At 38.8% G+C, this 21,179-nt stretch overlaps 1 protein-coding gene across 2 annotated transcripts in view; it reads right to left on the bottom strand.

Moving 5' to 3' along the window:
• Positions 1-4,936: 4,936 nt before the first annotated feature.
• The window catches only part of SKI (SKI proto-oncogene), a 128,704-nt gene continuing 112,461 nt past the window's right edge, over positions 4,937-21,179 (bottom strand). The window contains exons 3-7 of one of the 2 annotated variants that reach the window (XM_089684354.1): positions 19,107-19,222; positions 18,746-19,011; positions 17,286-17,587; positions 15,350-15,580; positions 4,937-12,681 (exon numbers count right to left, since the gene is read on the bottom strand). In XM_089684354.1, coding sequence (XP_089540480.1) covers positions 12,493-12,681; positions 15,350-15,580; positions 17,286-17,587; positions 18,746-19,011; positions 19,107-19,222 — 1,104 coding nt within the window. In that variant the 3' untranslated portion in view covers positions 4,937-12,492. Of the gene's footprint in view, positions 12,682-15,349; positions 15,581-17,285; positions 17,588-18,739; positions 19,012-19,106; positions 19,223-21,179 lie in introns of both variants that reach the window. The other variant, XM_089684353.1, reaches the window with a different exon arrangement.

A 21,179-nucleotide genomic window follows, 5' to 3' on the forward strand; every position in this document is an offset into this window, starting at 1 on the left:
CAGTGCAGAGCAGGCAACAATTTGATTTTTTTTTTTTCATGGGCAACTTTTTCCTGTTCACAGACAATTAAGGACAGGAGAAACTTGCCTGTTTTTTTTTATCAACTGTCCATAATTTTACAGACAGCTGGCAATACTGCCCAGGACTTACCCTATCCCACTTAGGGACATCTCAGATTCATGGAGTAGTCAAGAGAATAGCTCTGTTAGGGCAATCCTCCCAGGATGGGGGGAACATCCCTGTCCTGGCCAGGACTTCTTGTTCTAAAGAGGACAGCTTGCTGCCTTGCCTAAATTTCAGATTACCTAAAACAAAGCGGGACCGACAAAGAGTAGAGTGCACAACAATGAGAGAGCAAGCGAAAAGGGTGTCCCCCAAAAAATACCACAAACCCCAAAGTGGTGTTAGGTTGTGTCTACACATGGCTTGCAGCTAGGACTCTTAGCTTGCAAATTTAAGAAACTGACTTTCGTCAGGGAAGGCCTCCTGAGAGTTCCACAACAGGGATGCCAGCAAAATGCACAAGGGTGGACATAAGGTTAAGTGCTGTCAGCAAGATGCAAAACTGCTGAAGGACAATGAAAAGTCAGATCCTTAAAATAGAAGGACACAGTATTGATTGATCCTTGTCAACCTTGTAGGTCCTTCAGGAGAGAGATAGGGTCAAGGAGAATCAAGCACCGCAAGTGGTGCAATCATCCATGATGGATAAGTACTCCTTTACAGAGAGGAAGCTGAATTCAAGTGGGATATTATTTCCAAGGACAAGCCACTACCAAAGTAGGTATCAGATCCTAAAATGTAGATAAACAAAACCTGTCAAAAAAGCATGATGGGGTGCCTGAAGGGCGAAGAAGGGTAGCTGAAGAAGTGATTCAAGGGTTTAGAGTGGTAGCTGCAGAGGAAGCCTGAGTATTCAAACTGAGGAGGTAAAGTAGAGTGACCCAGTAGAATGAAAAAACTGGTCCCGATTTGCAAAAGGCTAACCAGATAAGACAGAGGCTTTTTGGCTTCAAGACCTACAGCTTGAGTGGGAGATAGACCGGTTGGCCATGACATACTACTGCAGCAGTAGAAATTTGGGGTCCTACTGATCCATCCACAGATCTACTGCATTGAGGCCGCCACACATTCCACCAGTAGCATCAGGAATGACATTGTCAAGGGAGGCACAAATACCTGTTGACAATTTCCCTTAAAGAGCAAGTGAATTGGATATTCTTTGTGCAAGTCCTCAATGTCCAAGGCACACAGCAAAGTGCCCAATGCATATGAACAGACATCACCCCCCTATGCTTGCACACAGCTGAAGCACAGAGCTCCAGACAGTTGTTCCAAGAACACGAAGATTTGACCTATCGTGAAATGGTTTGACAAAATAATGTCACCAGCAACAGGGGCAACTGCAGTTAACTCAAACGAAGTACATAGTCCAACACAATAAGAATGCCGTCAACCTGTATAGTAGTTTGCATGTTAAAGTGCCATTAAACCCACATCATTAAACACTATCAATAAATGCTGTATTACATGCTGTTCATATTCAGTCACTATGGGATTTGTTTTCTGCATGCTGCAAAAATCCTTTGATCCTGCTGTTCTCTGTCTCCCTCTTCTGTCCATGTCCCCACTGCAGTTAGGAATTTTGCAGAGCCGTGTTAGAAGCTAGTGCACATGCTCAGTTTTCATTCCATTTCCTCCCTATCGCATCTGAGCAGCCCCTGTGACTAGAGTCAAACGTGGGATTATACACAGAGGTAAATGACAGCCCACTCCCTCCCTCCTCCTTCATGCCCACTAACCAGCTAAACACAATGGAGGTGGAATATTACATCTTGATTGATGGAGGCTTCACTTCCCTGTTATTCTAATACACAGCCTGTGACTGGTAGAAATCTGGCCACACTATGTTATTGCCAAAAAAAAAATAAAGATTTGATTTCAAATACATATTTGTATGACAATTTATTGATATTGTTACTCTGTATCCCAAAGTCTCTTTTCTAATTTTCAACATGACACCAGTAGCAGACGACTAAAAGCGCCTCTTGCCACTGTTTCTCTGCAGACAGGCTGGGAAAGACCTGGGTCATCTGACAACTATATATTGATTATGGGGAAAAAAATGTACTTAAGACTTATTAAAATAATTACACATAAAGAGAAGGAATAATGCAAAATAAACATTGACTGTTCAACATCATTTTATGGTGTATGAAGGGAGTGCCTACAGTGAGCAGAGACCAATTAATAAGTTCCCTATTTAAAAAAAAAAAAAACACTTCCTTACATTGTCAGGAAGGGTTCATAATTCCATGGGTTGTTTCCAGTCCTTGTAGAGCAGTGGTTCTCAACCTGGGGGTCGAACGACCCTTTCACAGGGGTCCCCTAAGACCATCAGAAAACACATATTTCTGATGTGTAAAGAGCAGCTACTGTGTAGAAAGCAGCTGCTGTGTTGAAAGCAGCTACTCTGTTAAAAGCAGCTACTGTGTTGAAAGCAGCAGTATTGGAGGTAAAACGACACTCATGAATTATAATTACTGGGTAAATAATTTTATGGTTGGGGGGTCACCACAAGATGAGGAACTGTATTAAAGGGTCACGGCATTAGGAAGGTTGAGAACCACTGTTGTAGAGGAATGTTTTAAATACCAAGTGTATTGGAAAGGTCTTTGCAACCTATAAGCTCTCTAAAAGACCCTAGGCCTGAAACCTCAAGTTGATCCTCAGCATACTTACCTACCGCATTAATCAAGTTAGAAAGCACTCTTTGTAAATCTCAGTCACAGACATTTTAGGAGTAGACTGCAAAGACTCTGAATTAGAAATGGTAAGTGCCTCAGGAATATGGAGGTCCATTATAGTCACAATTCGACTCTGTTAGCAGATTTTTTTCAGTAATTGTGCACCAACCAAAAAAAAGTCTGAAGGTGACATAAAGATGGGTTGAAACACATAGTTGTGTTCAAAATAATAGCAGTGTGTTGAAAAAAGTGAATAAAGCTCAAAATCCTTCTAATAGCTTTTATTTCCATACACACAAATGCATTGGAAACACTACACATTCTATTCCAAATCAAAACATGAAGAAAAATATCAAATTTGTGTTGTTCCTCTAAACAAATTGAAGAAAAGTGATTAGACTGTTCATAAAAATAGCAGTGTTTGTATTCTTCTTTAAAAACTCAAACATTCACTATATAAACTGAAAAATATTTGAAGATTTTGCTTTCCTTTGAATCACTTAATTAATATTTAGTTGTATAAGCACTGTTTCTGAGAACTGCTGTACATCTGTGTTGCATGGAGTCAACCAACTTCTGGCACCTGTGAACTGGTATTCCAGCCCAGGATGATTGGACTATATTCCACAGTTCTTCTCTATTTCTTGGTTTTGCCTCAAAAACTGCATTTTTGATGTCACCCCACAAGTTTTCTGTTGGATTAAGATCCGGGGATTGGGCTGGCCACTCCATAACTTCAATCTTGTTGGTCTGGAACCAAGATGTTGCACGTTTACTGGAGTGTTTGGGGTTGTTGTCTTGTTGGAACACCCATTTCAAGGGCATTTCCTCTTCAGCATAAGGCAGCATGACCTCTTCAAGTATTCTGATGTATTCAAACTGATCCATGATCCCTGGTATGCGATAAATAGGCCCAACACTGTAGTATGAGAAACATCCCCATATCATGATGCTTGCACCACCATGCTTCACTGTCTTCACAATGTACTGTGGCTTGAATTCAGTGTTTGGGGGTCGTCTGACAAACTGTCTCCGGCCACTAGACCCAAAAAGAACAATCTTACTTTCATCAGTCCACAAAATGTTGCGCCATTTCTCTTTAGGCCAGTCAATGTGCTCTTTGGCAAATTGTAACCTCTTCAGCACGTCTTTTTTTCAACAGTGGGACTTTGCGGGGGCTTCTTGCAGATAGCTTGGCTTCACATAGGTGTCTTCTAATTGTAACAGTACTCACTGGTAACTTTAGACCTTCTTTGATTTTCCTGGAGCTGATTGTTGGCTGAGTCCTTGCCATTTTGGCTATTCTTCTATCCATTCGAATGGTAGTTTTTAGCTTTCTTCCACGTCTTTCAGGTTTTGGTTGCCATTTTAAAGCATTTGCGATCATTTTAGCTGAGCAGCCTATAATTTTCTGCACTTCTTTATATGTTTTCCCCTCTCCAATCAACTTTTTAATCAAGGTACGCTGTTCTTCTGAACAATGTCTGGAACGACCCATTTTCCTCAGAATTTCAGAGAGAAATGCACTGTAACCAGCATGTACAACATTTGCTGCCTTCCTTCCTTAAATAAGGGCAATAATTGCCACCTGTTTTTCAAAAAATGAATGACCTCACCAATAAAACTCCACACTGCTATTATTTTGAACATGCCCCTTTCAATTAGTTATTCAATTACACAGAATCAGCAGCATGCATGTCATGACAGTTGGGTCTGTTGGATTTCTATTACACTACTACACCTGCTAGTAAATTATTTGCCATGTAGAAATATAATTTCTACCAAAAACTGATTGATTAGGTTAGTGATGTCTGACTGCTATTATTTTGAACACAACTGTATGGGAGTTTTCAGCCTCACCCAGTGAAGATATAGAAAATGGACTAGGATATCTTTAATACAAGAGGGGTCCTGGGATTTAGCTCTAGGTGTCAGTAACGTCTGGGGATACTGCTGGACAGTGGTCACAGAGGACTGGAGACAGTTATAGCCACAAATGCTATGTCAACTCTATATTAATGTTCAAAGCTGTGTACATGAGGGCAGCTTTTTCCTGATTTTAAAGCTGAAAAATGAGATATCTGCAGTAATGATTAGTAACCATAGACCATGTGATCTTGGCTGCCCTGTTGACTTTTTGTAAAGTATGTATTTTACCAACAGGCTAATTAAAGACAAAAGGCAAATCTCTTTCTGGACAAACATTTTATTTTAGGTAATGCATCTATACACTGTACATTCAGTCACTGTGGTATATAAGCATAGCTATTTTCATACATAATCTCATAAAGTCCTTTATTTTACAATATTAACTGTGTGAGGGCAAAGGGTCTGGAAAAGTTTAATTAAAAAAAAAATGAATAAAAGAGACTGACAGTACACAGAGAAATAGATAAATATGCTAAGCTTTTTTTTTTTTTTTTTTTTTTTTTTTTTTTAAATCAGGCATTCATAAACAATAAAGCATACATTTATTACATAAAAATAGTTCTAGAATAGTTGAGTAAGTTTTTTTTTTTCTTTAATATTGTCATTAGCAGCAGCATAGGATGATTATAAAAAAAAAAACAAAAAAACAAAACTGTATTGAAATGATATTGGCTATAACAATGTGGGTGTGTTTTTTCCATAACTGGAAAAAGAAAATGTAATTCTTATGAATTTTTTCGAATACAAAAAAACTCCTCTAAATTGTGAGAAATGATGAAAAAACATGATAAAAACGCTTTAAAATGAAAATATGGACAAATATGTTATGGAAAAAGTAAGACTACATTTATAAACTGTAAAAGGTATTTTTTTCTAACAGAGTCTTTGTAGTTAAAAACACAAACAATTAAAACAGACAATTACCAAGTAATAAAGAGCTTTTCAGAAAAAAAAAAAAAATATAACACAAACAAAAAAACACCATATACATTTATAATACAACAGTGTAAAATGAAAATAAAAAAATCTATATACAAAATTGAGTTTTTGTACAATTGGCTAGTTTGACTTTTAAAAGTAGAATATTATGATTAAGAATATCTGCTGAATAGATATGAATGTTATTGCTGTTGGTTTGCTTCCCTTTCATTTTTTCCTCAGTATAGAAATGTGTTATTAAACTGAATGTACATTTAAAGTAATGCTTTCTTTTGTAGGAGAGTCAGTCTGCATGAATGGGCAAAGCAGTTATACATTTGTGTAAATATATATATATATAAAAAAAAAAAATCTATATATTAACTGTGGCGAAGTATATACTATTTATAGGAATTACACACCAAAACCCCCCACCCCCTGTCGATTATACAACACCCCTTCAAAACCTTCATCTCCACCTAATCGATAGCATGCGGAGGTGTTGTATTCAAACATACAGGCCTTTAACTGCTTGGGTCACCAGATCTCAGACTTGATCCAGTTCTAGAATGCAGAGAGTTTTGGAAGTTGAAATCAAGTAACATTGTCAAGACCAAAGATCTAAGTAAATATCAGTTAAAAAAAAAAAAAATGTGGATGTGCTGCCCAGAGCAACAGACCAAAACTGGATTTCCTTTTGATACTTGAAAAGGGATTGGTTACTTTAAGCTACACCTTCACAATGATGTCCTCAGGTTTTTTTTTTATTTATTTATTTTAACACACAAGGCCTGTTTTTTTTTTTTAGGATGAATTTGACTGATCAGAGGACTACATCATAGGGGTAGCAGAAAAAACTGCAAGTAAGGCAAGTGATTGAGTATTTATAAAACATTGCTCAGTAAAATTGCTTTACTTATTATATGTAGATCAGATACTGAATAAGATCTAAAAAATACCCATAACTTTTGTTGCCATTGACTATTTTATTTCAAGAATGTTGCAGAAAATAAATTTCAGAAATCAAAGAGAAGTAGGCCTTTAATGATGCAGAAGCAATGGGCAGTAACGAAAAATAACCACAATTTTTCCTCATTGGTATCATGACAGCAAACTGTTGACATGAGATTGCTGTGGGCTACTGCACAGCACTGCACCAATGTATAACGTAAAGGCCAGAAAAACACTGACATAGGAAACTATATTGCAAGACATTACACTAAAATAGCATAAAAGGTTACAACACTGGTAAGCAACAAAACAAAAAACCCTACAATTTCAAATACACACCAACTATGCGCTAGTCTGCCTGTCGGCTGAGATGCCATACTTCTAAAGAGAATGGCGAGTGAATACACCTGGAATAAATTCCAATGTACATTTTGCGGTAATTCAAGCGTCTGCATGCTGCCACAGATGCAGCACAATTATGGCTTTCAAATTCTTAGAGTGTGGCCCCCCTCCCCACAGGTACATAGAAAAAAAATCTGCCAATATTACAGCCCTGTAGTGAGAAAGCTTTCAATAGAAGAACCATCTTGATCTCATCAACAAAATGGTTATTTTCCAAACCTCTATAGTGGAGATAAAGGGTCCCAACACCAAAGGGGGATCTTACTTCTGAGAACTGATGCTATAGACTGATTTCAAGGCACAAACATCCAACAAGGAAGGAAGGCACGGCTAAGAGCGACTTGTGTATGTAAGTGAATGTCATGTCAAAATGGAAAAAAAAAAAAAGAAAAGAATGGCTTTACAGAAGATTGCAGGAGAGGAACGGTCTACTTCGACAAAAAAAAAAATACAATAATTTATATATGTAAGAGAAGTGTTCCTAACGCAGAGGAATGCTAGCACATGCACATTTTTTTTCCCCTCGTAAACTGGACTTTTCTTTATTTTTGGACTAAGAGCACGGGGCTGCCCTTTTGTGTAATTTCTATAGGCATTAAAAAAAAAACAAATAAAACACAGACTGGGGATGTTTAAGCACATATGTTCTGTTTGTGTTTAGCTCGCTTACTATTGGACTCCCCTCAGTTTAATGAACCCTTGAAAAAAAAAAAAAAAAAGCACGATCTTAAAATTACAAGGCCGAAAGGGATTCAACGGCAACAGTGGGGCCTAGTGTGCATCACCAGCAATGTACAACATTCACACTTTTCTTGGGGAATCCTACATACCTTAAAGTAAAACTTCCATGAAAGACTGTGGCTGGAATTCCTGTCCTCCCCAAAATACTAGTTACCTGGCTGTCAATGCTGACTCCTGGACTTCAATACTAAGTCAATGCCCCCAAAAGAACCAGTACCTAGTTTAGGAAACTCAGAGGAGACAATTCCTTATCTGCATACTGTACTTGCTTCAATTCAGCGGCTCGAAGTATTGGGGCCAGAGGGCTAGCATGATAACCAGACAATTAGCATTTTCAGAAGCTGACAATGGCAGTCTTGCTTCTCTCATAAGAGATTTTCTTTTACAATATATTGCAGAAATGGATCAATGAAACACAAAATGTCCAGGAAATACATATGCATGTACACCCTAAAATTGTTTGGCATATAGACAGCCATTTTATTTTGAAGATCCTCAAACAACTCCCCTCTGGAAACTGAAATCAGTGCAACATTAGTACAACCGAAGGACCAGAAATGTGGATGTGCAGTGAGACGAAAAAAAAACCCTATACAAACAAATTAATGCCCATTCTCTAGGTGTGACAGAAATTCTCATTTCATGCATCAAGTATAAAAAGAAAACTGTAAGCCAAAAAGTATATATATAAAACTTTCTGCATTGCACTTTATAGAGGACACAGCTGCAGGACTTAATACATGCAAATGAGATGCAGGAGTCTCCAGTACCAGCGGCAATCGGAAAGCTGCAGAGGACTATCCAAAAAAAAAAAAAAAACCTTGTAAAAGGACATTATTCACTAGGAAAACATGACCTGTAGCGTAGTCTTTATTTAAAATACATTCTATATGTAAAGAGACCCACTAGCAGCAAAAGGGTAGGTCCCAAAAGACAATGAAAACATAATATATTAGGGTATAGTTAAAGAAAAAAAAAAAAAAAAAGAAAACTTGTGAGTCACTGCATCATTGCATTGTGTGTGCGGCTATACATCTCCAACCCAAGATTATTAAGCAGATATATTAAAGGTGCAGTGACATGGGAGGTATGTACTAGATACAAAGCCATGTTAGTGTACTCTACAAGAGTGTAAAAATAACTATGTAGCTTTATATTTGTATACCTCCACAGAGGTTGTGCAGAACACTGAGCATCAAGAGATGGTGGCATTAACCAGAAAGGCAAAGGGAAGCCCATCTTGGTGCCACTTGGGCAAATACTTTAGAACTTCTGACTTGTATTAACACAAAAACCATGTGTTGATCCCTCTCTTCTAAGATATTTCCTAAGTGCAAAGGATACCTATTTTGGGGATATCTTTTGAAGTAGATTCTCAATGCCCTCTTGTGCAAGATTCTAAGACTTCAATACTATCTGGTATACACAAGACAAAATTGAGGGATTAGAGGAGGTACTCACATCTCACAGTGGCACTGCACCTTTTAAATGAGACAAAAAGTGTCACTTGTCTACCTACAAGGAGCGCAGACACTCTTAAAATGTTATTTACAAAAGAAAAAAAAAAACACAAAATAAAAACCAGGTCAACCATGCAAGACAGACAAAATATGTTTTTGGTGAAAATTAAGACCAGACCTTTGGAGTCCCACCAGCAATGCATTAGTTACCAACAATTCCTTTCAGTATTATTTCTAAGTATTTTTTTCTGACTTTTCAGTATATAATATTTTTCACTTTTTAAAAGAGCAGTTAGTAAACTTTACAATAGAGTATAAATATTTCCTGTACATACTCAGCAGAAAGCCTATTTGAAAAGGTATTTAGGCCTAACTGTAAAAATCAAGCCTGAGGATTCCTTGTGGACACATGAATGAATAAAAGTGAAAATAGAAAACTGGAGTAGCACACAGAAGAAATGTATCAGCATCAGGATACTGGATCATCATTTTTCTTACCACAAGGGCAAAAAGAGCTGAAGTTGAGGACTTATGGCTTACCAGACTTTGTAAAACAAACTCCCAGCAACTAGAAAGCCACAGGCCATCTACGGAGTTGAGCTATGTGTTAGCCTCCAGTGATTGCGGGAATGCAAGTCCAATAGCTTGCTAACTCACCACTGAGGAGCACCAAGTAGCCTTTGCTTGATAGTAAAGATCGCCAAGCTGCCAGTTGTTTTATGACCCTGAATGAAGATGTAGCTAGGATCTATTATGAATATCATGGACACCCTCTGGGTCATCACTTTCTTACGTGGATGATATCTGGAATAAAAGGTTTTTCCCTTCAAAAGCACAAAGGACACAAATGTCTTTAACAATAATAATCACTTGCCAATCAATCCTTTAGATGAATTTTAACACAAGAATGGACACCCTTTTATAGCTCATATGATAAAACACCACAATAATGTAAAACAGCTTACATCTTTTATCCCAGTCAGTACCTAAACTGTTCAACGGACTTAAACTGCAGGACAATTTAAACACTCTTCAACACCATAGCTGTAACTTGAGGATAGAAAAATTCAATGTTCCAAGGTAATAATAAATTTCATAATACATGCAGAAATTATAACCTCTATAACCTTTATAATTGATGTCTGTACACAATAGGGGGACCATTTGGTGTCCAAACCATTGTCTATGAGATATAATATCAATGTCCCTATTACAGAAGCTTTCAGGATACATGGTCAGATATTTTATACATGCATGCCTATTTTGCGTTTTCCTGTGCACCATACAGCAACCAACATTAGCACAGTGTTCTAAAAGCTTCCTTAAACTGCATTTCACTTGCAAGCTGCAAGTGAGATAAATCATTGCTCATACATCTATCAGTTATCAACTACTTTTTAGGTCTATCTGCCCTGTCCATAAAGAGGTCTTTCTATGTTGGATTTTTCATTTAGTTTCCAATACAGGAAAAGGAAGCTGACTATAGCAGATGTAATGGACACACCAAGCTGGGGGGGATCTGACCAATTAAGGCTCCAAGTGTAGAAACCAGTAGAGAACCAGCTACTACAAGTTACAAAAAGACTTCCCTTTAAACACAAGGCTATACATCTCAGCTAATGGATTATGATTTTAAGGTGGACACATATATTAGGGAGTCAGACTAGCAGGTATAATCTGACTAGCCTCAGGTGTGTGGGCTGCCTGCTGGGCTCCTATAGAATTTCCACTTAGGTTTTCAGTGTCTACAGAAAAACGGCAGGGGCAGAAGGCTGCGACACTTTCAGTACTGGTTCATTATGGTGAAAGAATTGTTTGGCATCCAATTTCACCTAAATAGGCCAGTTCTTGTACCTCAGACATCAAATGATCACCCAATCAAACTGAAAACAGACATCTACTGTCTATGGACACCTTCAGCACAAAATCGCCAGCTAGTTATTTTTATGAGTTGGTTGTATTATATTATTTAATGAACGCTATCCTGAAATTACAGATATAGATGAACGATGTGTATCTTGTTTCAGCAGCAAAACTGTATTTGGCATTGTATTGTTAGTGTGCACCATTGCAAGACTGGACATTCAACACTGAGTCACGCAAAACAAAATATCACAAAATGATAGTTTTGTTTAAAACCCTGAAATACCAAATAAGTGATTATACAGACTTTCATATACAAGCTGTTCCTTCCTTAATTTAACCTTCTTATCTTCTCTATTCTTTGTTCCGATTTGATCTCTTCCCTATGTGGTGAGCACCTTTAGGCACGATCTATATGTATATGCCCAAAGATCTCAATCATGATGGGATTCAAAAACACTGGTCAGTACGGCTATAGTTTTTTTTTCCTTTTATTAGGTATGATTTTTCTGTCGGTCTGTATTTTACCCTCTCCTACATGCATACAGATAAAACTCTCTGTTAACAAAATAAAAACAAATAAAAAAAATATACATATATTTATATATTTATATATATAGGTTAAAAAAACAAAAAAAAAAAAACAAACGAAACAAAAATAAAAACACCAAGATGGAGTACACCGAATATTTCCAGATAAGATCTGAAGGAGAAGCCACTTGATGCAGAAGAGTCTGTATTTCAATATTGATGGCTTGCTACCAATACATTGCACAGTCGACATGAATGGTGCCGAGACTGGGGATGGGTGGGTTTAGGAGTAGGAACACAGGGCTGTTTTTTTCTTTTTTGATTTTTTAACAAACCCAAAAAAGCCTGTAACGTCAGTTAAAATTGTGCATCAAAGTTTCAGTTTTGTTATACAAAAATCTGTTTTTTCCCCCCCCCTCCCCATTTTCAATAGAGTCTTTATGTTGTCCTTGTCATTTAATATATCTTTATATTAAATAGCTTATAAAGAAAATGTAAATCTCAAAGTGTTCCAGGCAAGCTTAAGAACAATTTTAAAGAACTGATAATGCTTGCTTTTTTTTTTCCTTTTTAATCTTGACTTTGTTGAATGCTGTTGTTCTCTTGTAGTTGACATGTACAAAAAAAAAATTCTCACTTGAGAGCCCAAGTGACTCCATTTTATAAACACTCTCTCTGAGGCACAGTAAGATGTTGTGCTGTGTGGGTTCTAAAGAGGCAAAAGTTCAGTGCTTCTGTTGTACAGGGTAACATTTTTCCTCCCTTTCGAACTCTATAAAGTTTGTAATAATTTGTGTGCGCTCATGGCACACACTCCATACACTCACACATGCACCTATTCATGCATACAATGGGGAACCTCCTCCTCTTCCTGTGCATATACGTAGAATTCTGTATATGAATAGATAGGTTTTTTTGCTTCATATAGATTTTTGTTGTTTGTTGTGTTTTAGTTTTCAATGTCTTTTCGTGTATGTTCGCTGCTGGAAAGGCAACCGGGCTTTGCCCAGCGTTGTTCTTGTAGATCTTTAACAACTTTTTCCAAGTGTTCTCTGGCTTCTCTCTCATGTACAAGATCTGTCCGCAGCTTTTCTCGGTCATTGTCTGCTTGCTGGAGTTTTGCTTGCAATTCTTCGATCTGAAATGGGTAAAACACAAGAGTTAATATAATGGGAGCATGACACATTGGCAAATAGGTTCAAGATCAAATATAGAAAAACAAACAGAATGAATATAAAAAACGTGCACAATAGTCTGATTCTTCCTGTTGAAAGGTGTGGGAGGAGTTTTTGCCACAATCATTGTGCTTTACTGGGGTCAATATACATTTGCACAAGTGTCTGGTAGAAGACCACAGTTTAACCTTTTCTATGTCACTTGATCTTACAGAATACAGGTGTACCTCGGTTTACGAATTTAATGTGTTCTCCGGAATGGTTTGTATTGCAAAAGATTTGTAAACCGAAATGTGGTTTCCCGTAGGAATGCATTGAAAACCAATTAATCCGTTTCGGAAGTCAGAAAAAAGTTAAAAAAAAAAAGTCGCTGTCACTATATGTAATTACCGGCTTTTTTTTTTCTTCACTACAGCTCACAGAATCGGCTGTCACTTTCTAAAAGAGAAAGTTTCCTTCAGTTAAAAGACACAATGTTTCCTTTTAGTTTGTTTCCCAAGATAAAAGAAAAAGTATCCTTTAGCTCCGGGGAAAGTGACAGCTAATTCTGTGCGCTTTAGTGAAGGGAAAAAAAGCTGGAAATTGCATTTAAAAAATCGGCACCGACATACACTTCGTATTTCGAAAAAAATTCATAAACCGAGGCATTATTTTCGTTCGGAAACCGAAAATTATGTTACCGAGGCGTTCAAAAACCGAGGTACACCTGTATTCATTAAAAAAAAAAAATCTAAGGAAGTAGAATTTCAATGATAAAATTCTCAATGTATAATAATATAACTTTTGTGATTCTTTACAAATGGATAAAATGTGATAAATTTCTTGCTACAGCTTAACAAAAAACAAATGGTTATGTCCAATACTAAAGGGTGACCTTTATTACAAAGGAAGCCCACTCAAGGGCATGATGTGGTGGTAAATAGAGCTAGCTTATCTTTGTCCTCCCTTTCTATATCTGCTAGAGAAGGATGCTGGTTAAGCAACCCTACCCTGACCTTGACTGAGGATGTCGCCTGCCCTTTACTGTTAGATGTGCAATAACATGTTGATAATCATTTCACAAATCAGTGCAACATCAGAATACTATTAAATTGTTTCTGTTGTCCATTCCCTTAACTTGAAATTCTGTTTAATGCTGCTGAATGCTGCAAAATACACACATTTTAAAACCACTCTCCAGATAAGCTCCAAGCCCCATTCATTGACTCTCCCTATAGCCATCTCATGAAAAGAAATTAGGTCAACAATTTTGAATTCTTGTGTACAATCAGGAAAGCAGCTTGCAGGGCTCACCGAACCCCCATAACCAATAAGGTTTTAGGTTTCACACAGATCTTAAGATTCTGGTTGTTTAACACTTGCCTGTTCATACTTGCCTAGTTTCTGATGCACAGCTTTAGAAGTTTCCTGCACTGGAAATATACTCAGCAACAGATAACATATAGTAAACTGACTGCAGGGAGACCGTGTTCCCCTTTGGCAGTGTCACCAGGGAGACCGCAAAGGATTTTATTCCCCAAGGTGACTGTGAACTAGAAAAACAGTGACAAGCCATGTTTTCTGAGCAGCACCCAGCTGCAACTTGGTGTTTAGCTCTCAATAGAAGAGAGCTGCAGGTAACACCCATTGCAGAGTTCTCACTCCGGTAATGTTTAGTCTGGAGGCCTCTTATCAGCTTGACGCTTGGGAGGAAATCCACATCATTTCCTGGTTTGGCCTGTCTCACATCAGTATAATCAGTCTACTCCCCTTCCCGCAATTGACTGAGTATTTCAAAGAAACTCAAACTGCTTTCTTAGTCAATCTGCTGCACACAGGCCTATTGCCATCACTGGAGAATCATTAGCTAGCAATAATTTCACAAAAACTACGGCAATCTGGTGCAGTGCTTAAAGATATGACTCTTTCTGGAATATATTTTGGCAAACTAGGTTAGGACTGCCTAATTGGATTCCACAAGTAGTAAAGAGCCTTGCAAAATAAAGGATCTTAAGGTGGCAGTTACAACTGCTTGGTGACGGCCTTGGAATGGTACATTATAGTAGTCTTGAGTGCTCCAAACCATGCCCAGGAACAGTTAAACAGTGCCTGGGACCATCTCTTCCAAGTGGTCCCAGGCACAGACCATTTACTTGCAGTCTGGTATGGTTCTTTTTAATGCGAGTGCAAATTGTGCCTGAGAACAGAACTCACAGAAGCAGGGATCACTGTGGTATGGTTGGCAGAGGTGATGATGTACGTGTACCTAGGAACACTTGCTTATTGCTCATTGTGAGTGCAGACCAATGAGACTGGGGGGACAAACGACCTCTGGCACGGTTCAGGTCCAATGTGCCCAGTGTGAGTGCACCCTTACAGAACACAATTAGACACTGCTCCTGATTTATCAAACTGCAATAGAGTTTAAGGTGTGTTACTGAGTGCAGGTAAAAATATGACAGAATGGTTAAAAGACCACTTTAGTCCACCTTAAGTGCCATCTAGCCAACTAATTATTCTGCAGCCTGATTATTCATTGCCAATACACTTCACTGACCTGGCTTCATGTAAGAAACGTAGTTGCAAAAGTATTTTTCATACTTTTGCGCATTTGGATTACTTTTTTTTTTTTAAAAAGGTCTTCATAAGTACCTGGGCAGAATATTTCACACGTATTCGGCCAGCCTCACAGCCCTTGTCACACACTCTAATCTGTCTGGCTTGCTCCAGCTCTCTTTTCAGACGTAACCGTGACTCGTTTGCCTCTTTCATCTTCTTTTCGTTTTCCGCTCTGAGCCGTTCAATTTCTTTCCTTAGGTTGCGTTTTGCCTCTGTTGCTTCTCTCAACTTTTCTTTCTTGGCAACACGGAGAAACTCCAGCTCCTAAATGACAAGATGCCAAGGAAGAGGGTCAGTTCCAATTCTGGCAGAAGAGTACTGTCTACAAGCACACGCCTGTTACCTTTAGCACTGTGTTGATTGTAAGAACACAGGATAACAAGAGTGCTTTATAAAATGGTCAAACACTTTTTCCAACACCATTATAACCAGTGTTTGGTCAAAGCCACGAGCTTCATATTATACTAGACCTGTAGTTCAGAAGTTGGTGTTTGTCATTACAAAACTACCAGGTCAGTTGACATTAGGGGGACTTGTAGTTCCTCTACACCACATTCAAACTCACATGTATCCAATACACAGAATAATAGGCCAAAGGTAAGTAGCACACAACCTGTTTACAAAGGTCAGCATGTCTTGTAATTGGCTATTAGGGTATGCTAGGTCTTAACTCCAGAAGAGCCCCACTGTCATCTTAAAGTCCAACTTTCACTTGTACTCAAAAGAAGCAGTCATTGTGTACGTTGAATGAACGCATGAGAAAACTGGACAGACGGCAAAAGGCATTTCAATCCCTGCATTCCTACGCATGTGTGACATTTTTACCCTATATCTATAAAGCTGTATTGTCTAGGTAACAGAGCAGCTGCTTATGGTTGAGGTTTCCTGTAGAACTAGAACAGGGCAGGTAAGTCACTAGACATTTCCTGATATATCATCAGACTGTGAAAGGATTCACAGGATAAAACATGGAAGGAGGGGGGGTAGAAGGACCAGAAGTGAGACTTCCTCTGGCTCTCAGATAGCAGCATGCACAACAACATGTTTCTGTTAAGTAACACCCTGCAGCTAGGTCATGGGAAATCCTTTTCCCTTTACAATAATGTGACAACCCAGCCAAGCCATTGTTAATGTCGGTGCACTCCTGACTTTCTCTCCACCAGAATTAGGAACTGGAGAAGAGGAAGCTGCAGTGATTCATCTTAGAGAGACAAGCAATGACTGACTGACTAGTGATCACAGACAATGAAGGGCAAAAAAACCTAAGAATACATAAAGCTATTGATTTAGATTCGGTTCATTTCTGCAGGTTGTGTCTTAATCACCAGCCCTGGTCTGACAACGGTCTCTATGGTGCTTTCCTTTCTTAATACATTAAAATTAGCTGTCCTTCGAGAGCTCTGCTGACAACACCACCATGGAAATGGTCACCAGGGATGGTAGAGTAGGTAAGCAACATAGGATAAGCCAATTAAAAAGTGGACCAAATATTCTTTAATATGTAAAGTTCTCCTGAACTGTTAAGTCCCTTTTATTTGGACTGTACCTGAAAGACCAGAGTTGACAACTAGTACAATCTTGGACTTGATAAAAAGGCATTGGGTAAAATGGTTAGTTACATATAAAACTAAATACAAGGATGAAACTGTGAGCAGGTATCAAACCACCCATTGGCCTGCATCTACATCCAGTCTAGTAGCTCTGGCCCCTGGACACTCTCAGTGGGACCTATGTATCCTAAAGGCACTGTACTAGTGCAGACTCCGAAACCGTAAACTCCATTGGTTAGTTGTGAAGAAATCACAAAGAGCTAGGACAGTCTAGAAGAATCTGTATCCTTCCCCGTGGACCAAGTGTGCCTATTGAGAAGTATTATTCATTTAGCTTTAGCTAAAAAATGGCCACTTTGGTGTCTTACTCTCAAACAGCATTGAAACAAAGATCATAGATTGCAATGAAGCTACCCTACCTGCTGAAGGCTCCGTTTGGCCTGCAATGCAGCATTCAATTTCTCTTCTTGTTTTACTCTCATCTTAACTACTTCATGAAGGAACTTCTCTTTGGCTTCCTTGGAGTCCAGACCACTGTCCAGGGCTTGCCGAAGGTGCTCCAGCTCTGCCTCTAGCCCACTGCTAAGGGAATCTCCATGAGGCGCCACTTCAAAGGAATGGTTAACTGCAACTGGGGCTAGCATGCCTGGGGAACTCAACTCCTTGGCGGAGCTGGAGGATGTGAAGGAAGGAGATGAGAGCGAAGACAGTGAGGAAGTGACTGCAAAATAGGAAAAAAAATAATTGAGATAATCTGTTCTTGTTCTGATCACGCGGTAACAATTCAAGTAAAACAAAGAAAACTATATAATTACACAGTGGGAAGTATGTTCACTAAAATAAAAAAACAAATAAGAAAAACTTAAAATGGAAGTCCTTAAAGAACTGCAATGGCCTCATAACAAAAAATTCAACATACTAACAGGCCATGGTTGCTCTCTCAAGATCAATGAACATCTGAATTTAATTTTAGGTGTGTGAAAATGTGTAACATGTAATCCTATACAAAGTATGAAATGTCTCTTTAAATATGGGCAATAAAAATGCCTAGGCAATTTTCTCCTTTATAATACAGCCACGTATCATAGGACACTCAAGACACAAACAAGAGCGTGATGACCTGTACGTGACCCATATGATTCATCCACCAGTCAAACGATACCCAGCTACAGAAGAACAGTGCAGATTAAATACTGGAACTTGACTCGTAAACATAATCCGTTCAATCTTTGATCTATAATTTCTGTTTCAACACCCACCTTCTGAGTTGCGTAAACATTATTTACAAGCTATGTTGATATTTTTATGATGGTCCCCTAAGAAAATGGCAGTACAGCAAGGACCCAAGTATCATTTCAGGTAAATGGGCAAACACGGCTACCCAAGTAGTAGCAGTAGTAGTAGTATTGAGTGCTTTGGCTAAATACCAGCCTGATTTAAAGTGCATCAGGACAGGACCAAAAAAAAAAAAAAACCAAAAACACACATACTCGCTCTGCCAGAAATCCAGTGCACTCCTAACTTTTGTTTGGGGGTTTCTTCACTTTTCTCCACTATAATCCTCCTAAGCAGCGACTTCAGCCCTGCCTGAATTCATCTCTGCTGGCCTACAGAACTCTGCCAATTCTCCACCCTTCTCTATATGCCAAAACTGATTTCCCAGCAAAAGAATTCTGCGGCTTTTGGTTCCAAAGAGTCTGTCCACAGAGGAAGAGTGGTTTGAAAGCTAGGTGAAAAGGGTTGGGAACTAGGACATTCTGAAGAAGAGGATGAAAATTTTGGGTTCGTTTAGGTCTGGCTATACAAATTCTATAAAGCATACAACTTGTTACTTGACAGTATGTTAGAAAAAGTAATGTAAAATTCAACTCACACTTACATTCTTCTCTACTTTCCACTTCTATCTCAGTTTCAGACTCCTTCTCCTCTTCCCGAGTTGTGACAGAAGGAGTGGGGGCTTCAGGTGCTGGGGGCAGTTCTGCTGTGGGCCTTCGTTTTCGAGACTGAGCAGGGCTACCTGATGCTTGAGTACTTCTTGGTACAGCAGGTGCACAAAGAGGGCTTGTGATGACTTTCTGTTGGGTTGGGGGTGCCAGGGCAACATTGGGGGCAACAAGGTTCTCAAAGCTTTTGTAATTATAAAAACTAAAAAAAAAAAAAAAGAAAAGAAAAATATTAAACAAAATCACACCAACGAAAGACCCAAAATGTGATTTGCATCTTTAGAATTTTTCTTTTACCTATCTCGGATCAGGGTGGGTAGATGGGTTGGAATCTCCTTTTCATTTGCTGCAATGGCGGGGGACCAGGGCCGGAAAGCAGATAGGCGCTGGCGAGGGTGGACGTATCCCGTGTTCTGCAAAAAGTAAGAAAAAAAGTGAAGAAAAATAAAATGACGCACAAGTGCGCTCATGGTCATTAAATATACAGCCATGAATTTAGATCACACAAAGTGGTACAGGAAGGCAGGAGAGCCACAGCAACTGAACACTGGTGAGTCTTAAGAACTCACTTTTAAACGCAACTAGCAAATAATTCCTGTCAAGTAACTAATGGGCTGCAAAAATGCAATTACCTATTGCACTTCTGTCCTTAGCAGCTCTTTAAGGGCTCGTTCACATCCTAGTGCAGAGACGTCAGTTTTTCTGCACATGTTCTGCAAGGGCACAAAGTAATCGATTGTTCTCTATGCGCACTGTTCACACCACAACACTAGTATCATGTGCAGATTTTTTTCTGCTCAGGAATTTGCAACGTGTATAAAACTCACTGAAGTGAGCATGAATACTGGTGTAAACTGAAGTCTCTGCAAGTGAAATCTGTGCACAGTTTTTCTGCACATATGATGTGAACGAGGCCTAAGGCCTCTTGTATATGGGAGCAAAAAAACTCCACTTTTTAATTGATCTGAATATAGGTGTCTTTTCTATGGAACAATGCACACATATGTGTAAAGATCAGAAAATACAAAAGGGAGTATAGAGCTGTAAAACAAAACGAGAACATTTTACATTTGGAGTGCAGTAATTTACACACATAAGCCGTCTATACGCACTCTTCCGTGTGTATGCTGCAACATTAGCATTAAGAATTTTACGTGTGTATACGCACCCTTACACGTCTTTATGCAAGGTCTTTATGGAACATTTTACTCAGGAACTGTCTCAAGATAGTGAGTATAAACATCAGTAAATTATTATGTCTGTGTGCAAATGGCCTTAGCTTAAAAGACATTTACAGCTATGTGTCCTTTCCCTTGATGAAAAAATAAAATAAATCACCATAGACTCGGTTTTACTTTTAAACTTTCTAGAAATGCAATCATTCAATGAGGTCCTATTCTGAAAATGAAAAATAAAACTATAAAAATATATTTTAAAAATGGATGGGGATGCAACTGTACAGCAAAGTTACAAGGCAACCCTCGAGCATGACCCTGCTCTGTGTAAATGAGAAAGCCTCTTGTGATCCTGTTCTATTCATAAGCTTAGTGGTCTCAGTTTACAAACAGAATGCAGAGGCGATACTCCTGTGAGCTGTATGATTTGTGTGTCATGTCACAGGCAGCTGGGACACTTGGCTATGCCATGGCTGCAATTTAGCTGTCTGGCTTCTTCACCTGTGCTACACACCTGGTTGGACATATATAACACTGCCTGTGGTTTTTGGCTAGGGTCTGCATGCTCATCTTTCATAAGCAGCCGCTGCTGTACATTCCTTGCTCCCTCCATAGGTTGCCATGTTGGCCCTAATTGCTTAGCAACTTTCACTGGAAAGGATGAGCCAGATTATATTTAAGACCCTGAGCAGTTGTTGCCTGCCAATAAATATGAAGCTTGCATAAGATCCTGCTGGGGTTATGGGGCGAGGAGGGACTGGGAAGTTGTGGAGTCTGAGGCATCGGAAAGCCACTTGCCTCATCTACCAACGTGTGCCAAAACCCTAGCTCAAAAGAAAAAAAAAATAGGCCCAAGTCTAGTCTACTTTCTCACATTAACGAAATGCAGTTGGCTGCAGAATTTCTTTTATCTGTGTTTATTTTAGCACACAATTGTTTCACCTCATATACAAAAAACATGCATTGTGAAGTTTTTTTTTTTTTTTAAAGATTAAAATAGCTCTTTAACCACTTGGCCTCCTGAGGATTTACCCCACTCTTCCTGACCAAGCAATTTGTTGCGTTACGGCACTACGTTATTTTAACTGACAATTGCACTGTCATGCAACACTGCACCCAAATGAAATTTACGTCCTTTTTTCCCCCCACGAATTGAGCTTTCTTTTGGCGGTATTTGATCGCCTGTGCATTTTTT

This window comes from Staurois parvus, unplaced genomic scaffold (assembly GCF_062004578.1).
Source record: "Staurois parvus isolate SC_StPar_1 unplaced genomic scaffold, SC_StPar_1.0 ptg000346l, whole genome shotgun sequence".
Classification (NCBI taxonomy): Eukaryota; Metazoa; Chordata; class Amphibia; order Anura; family Ranidae; genus Staurois; species Staurois parvus.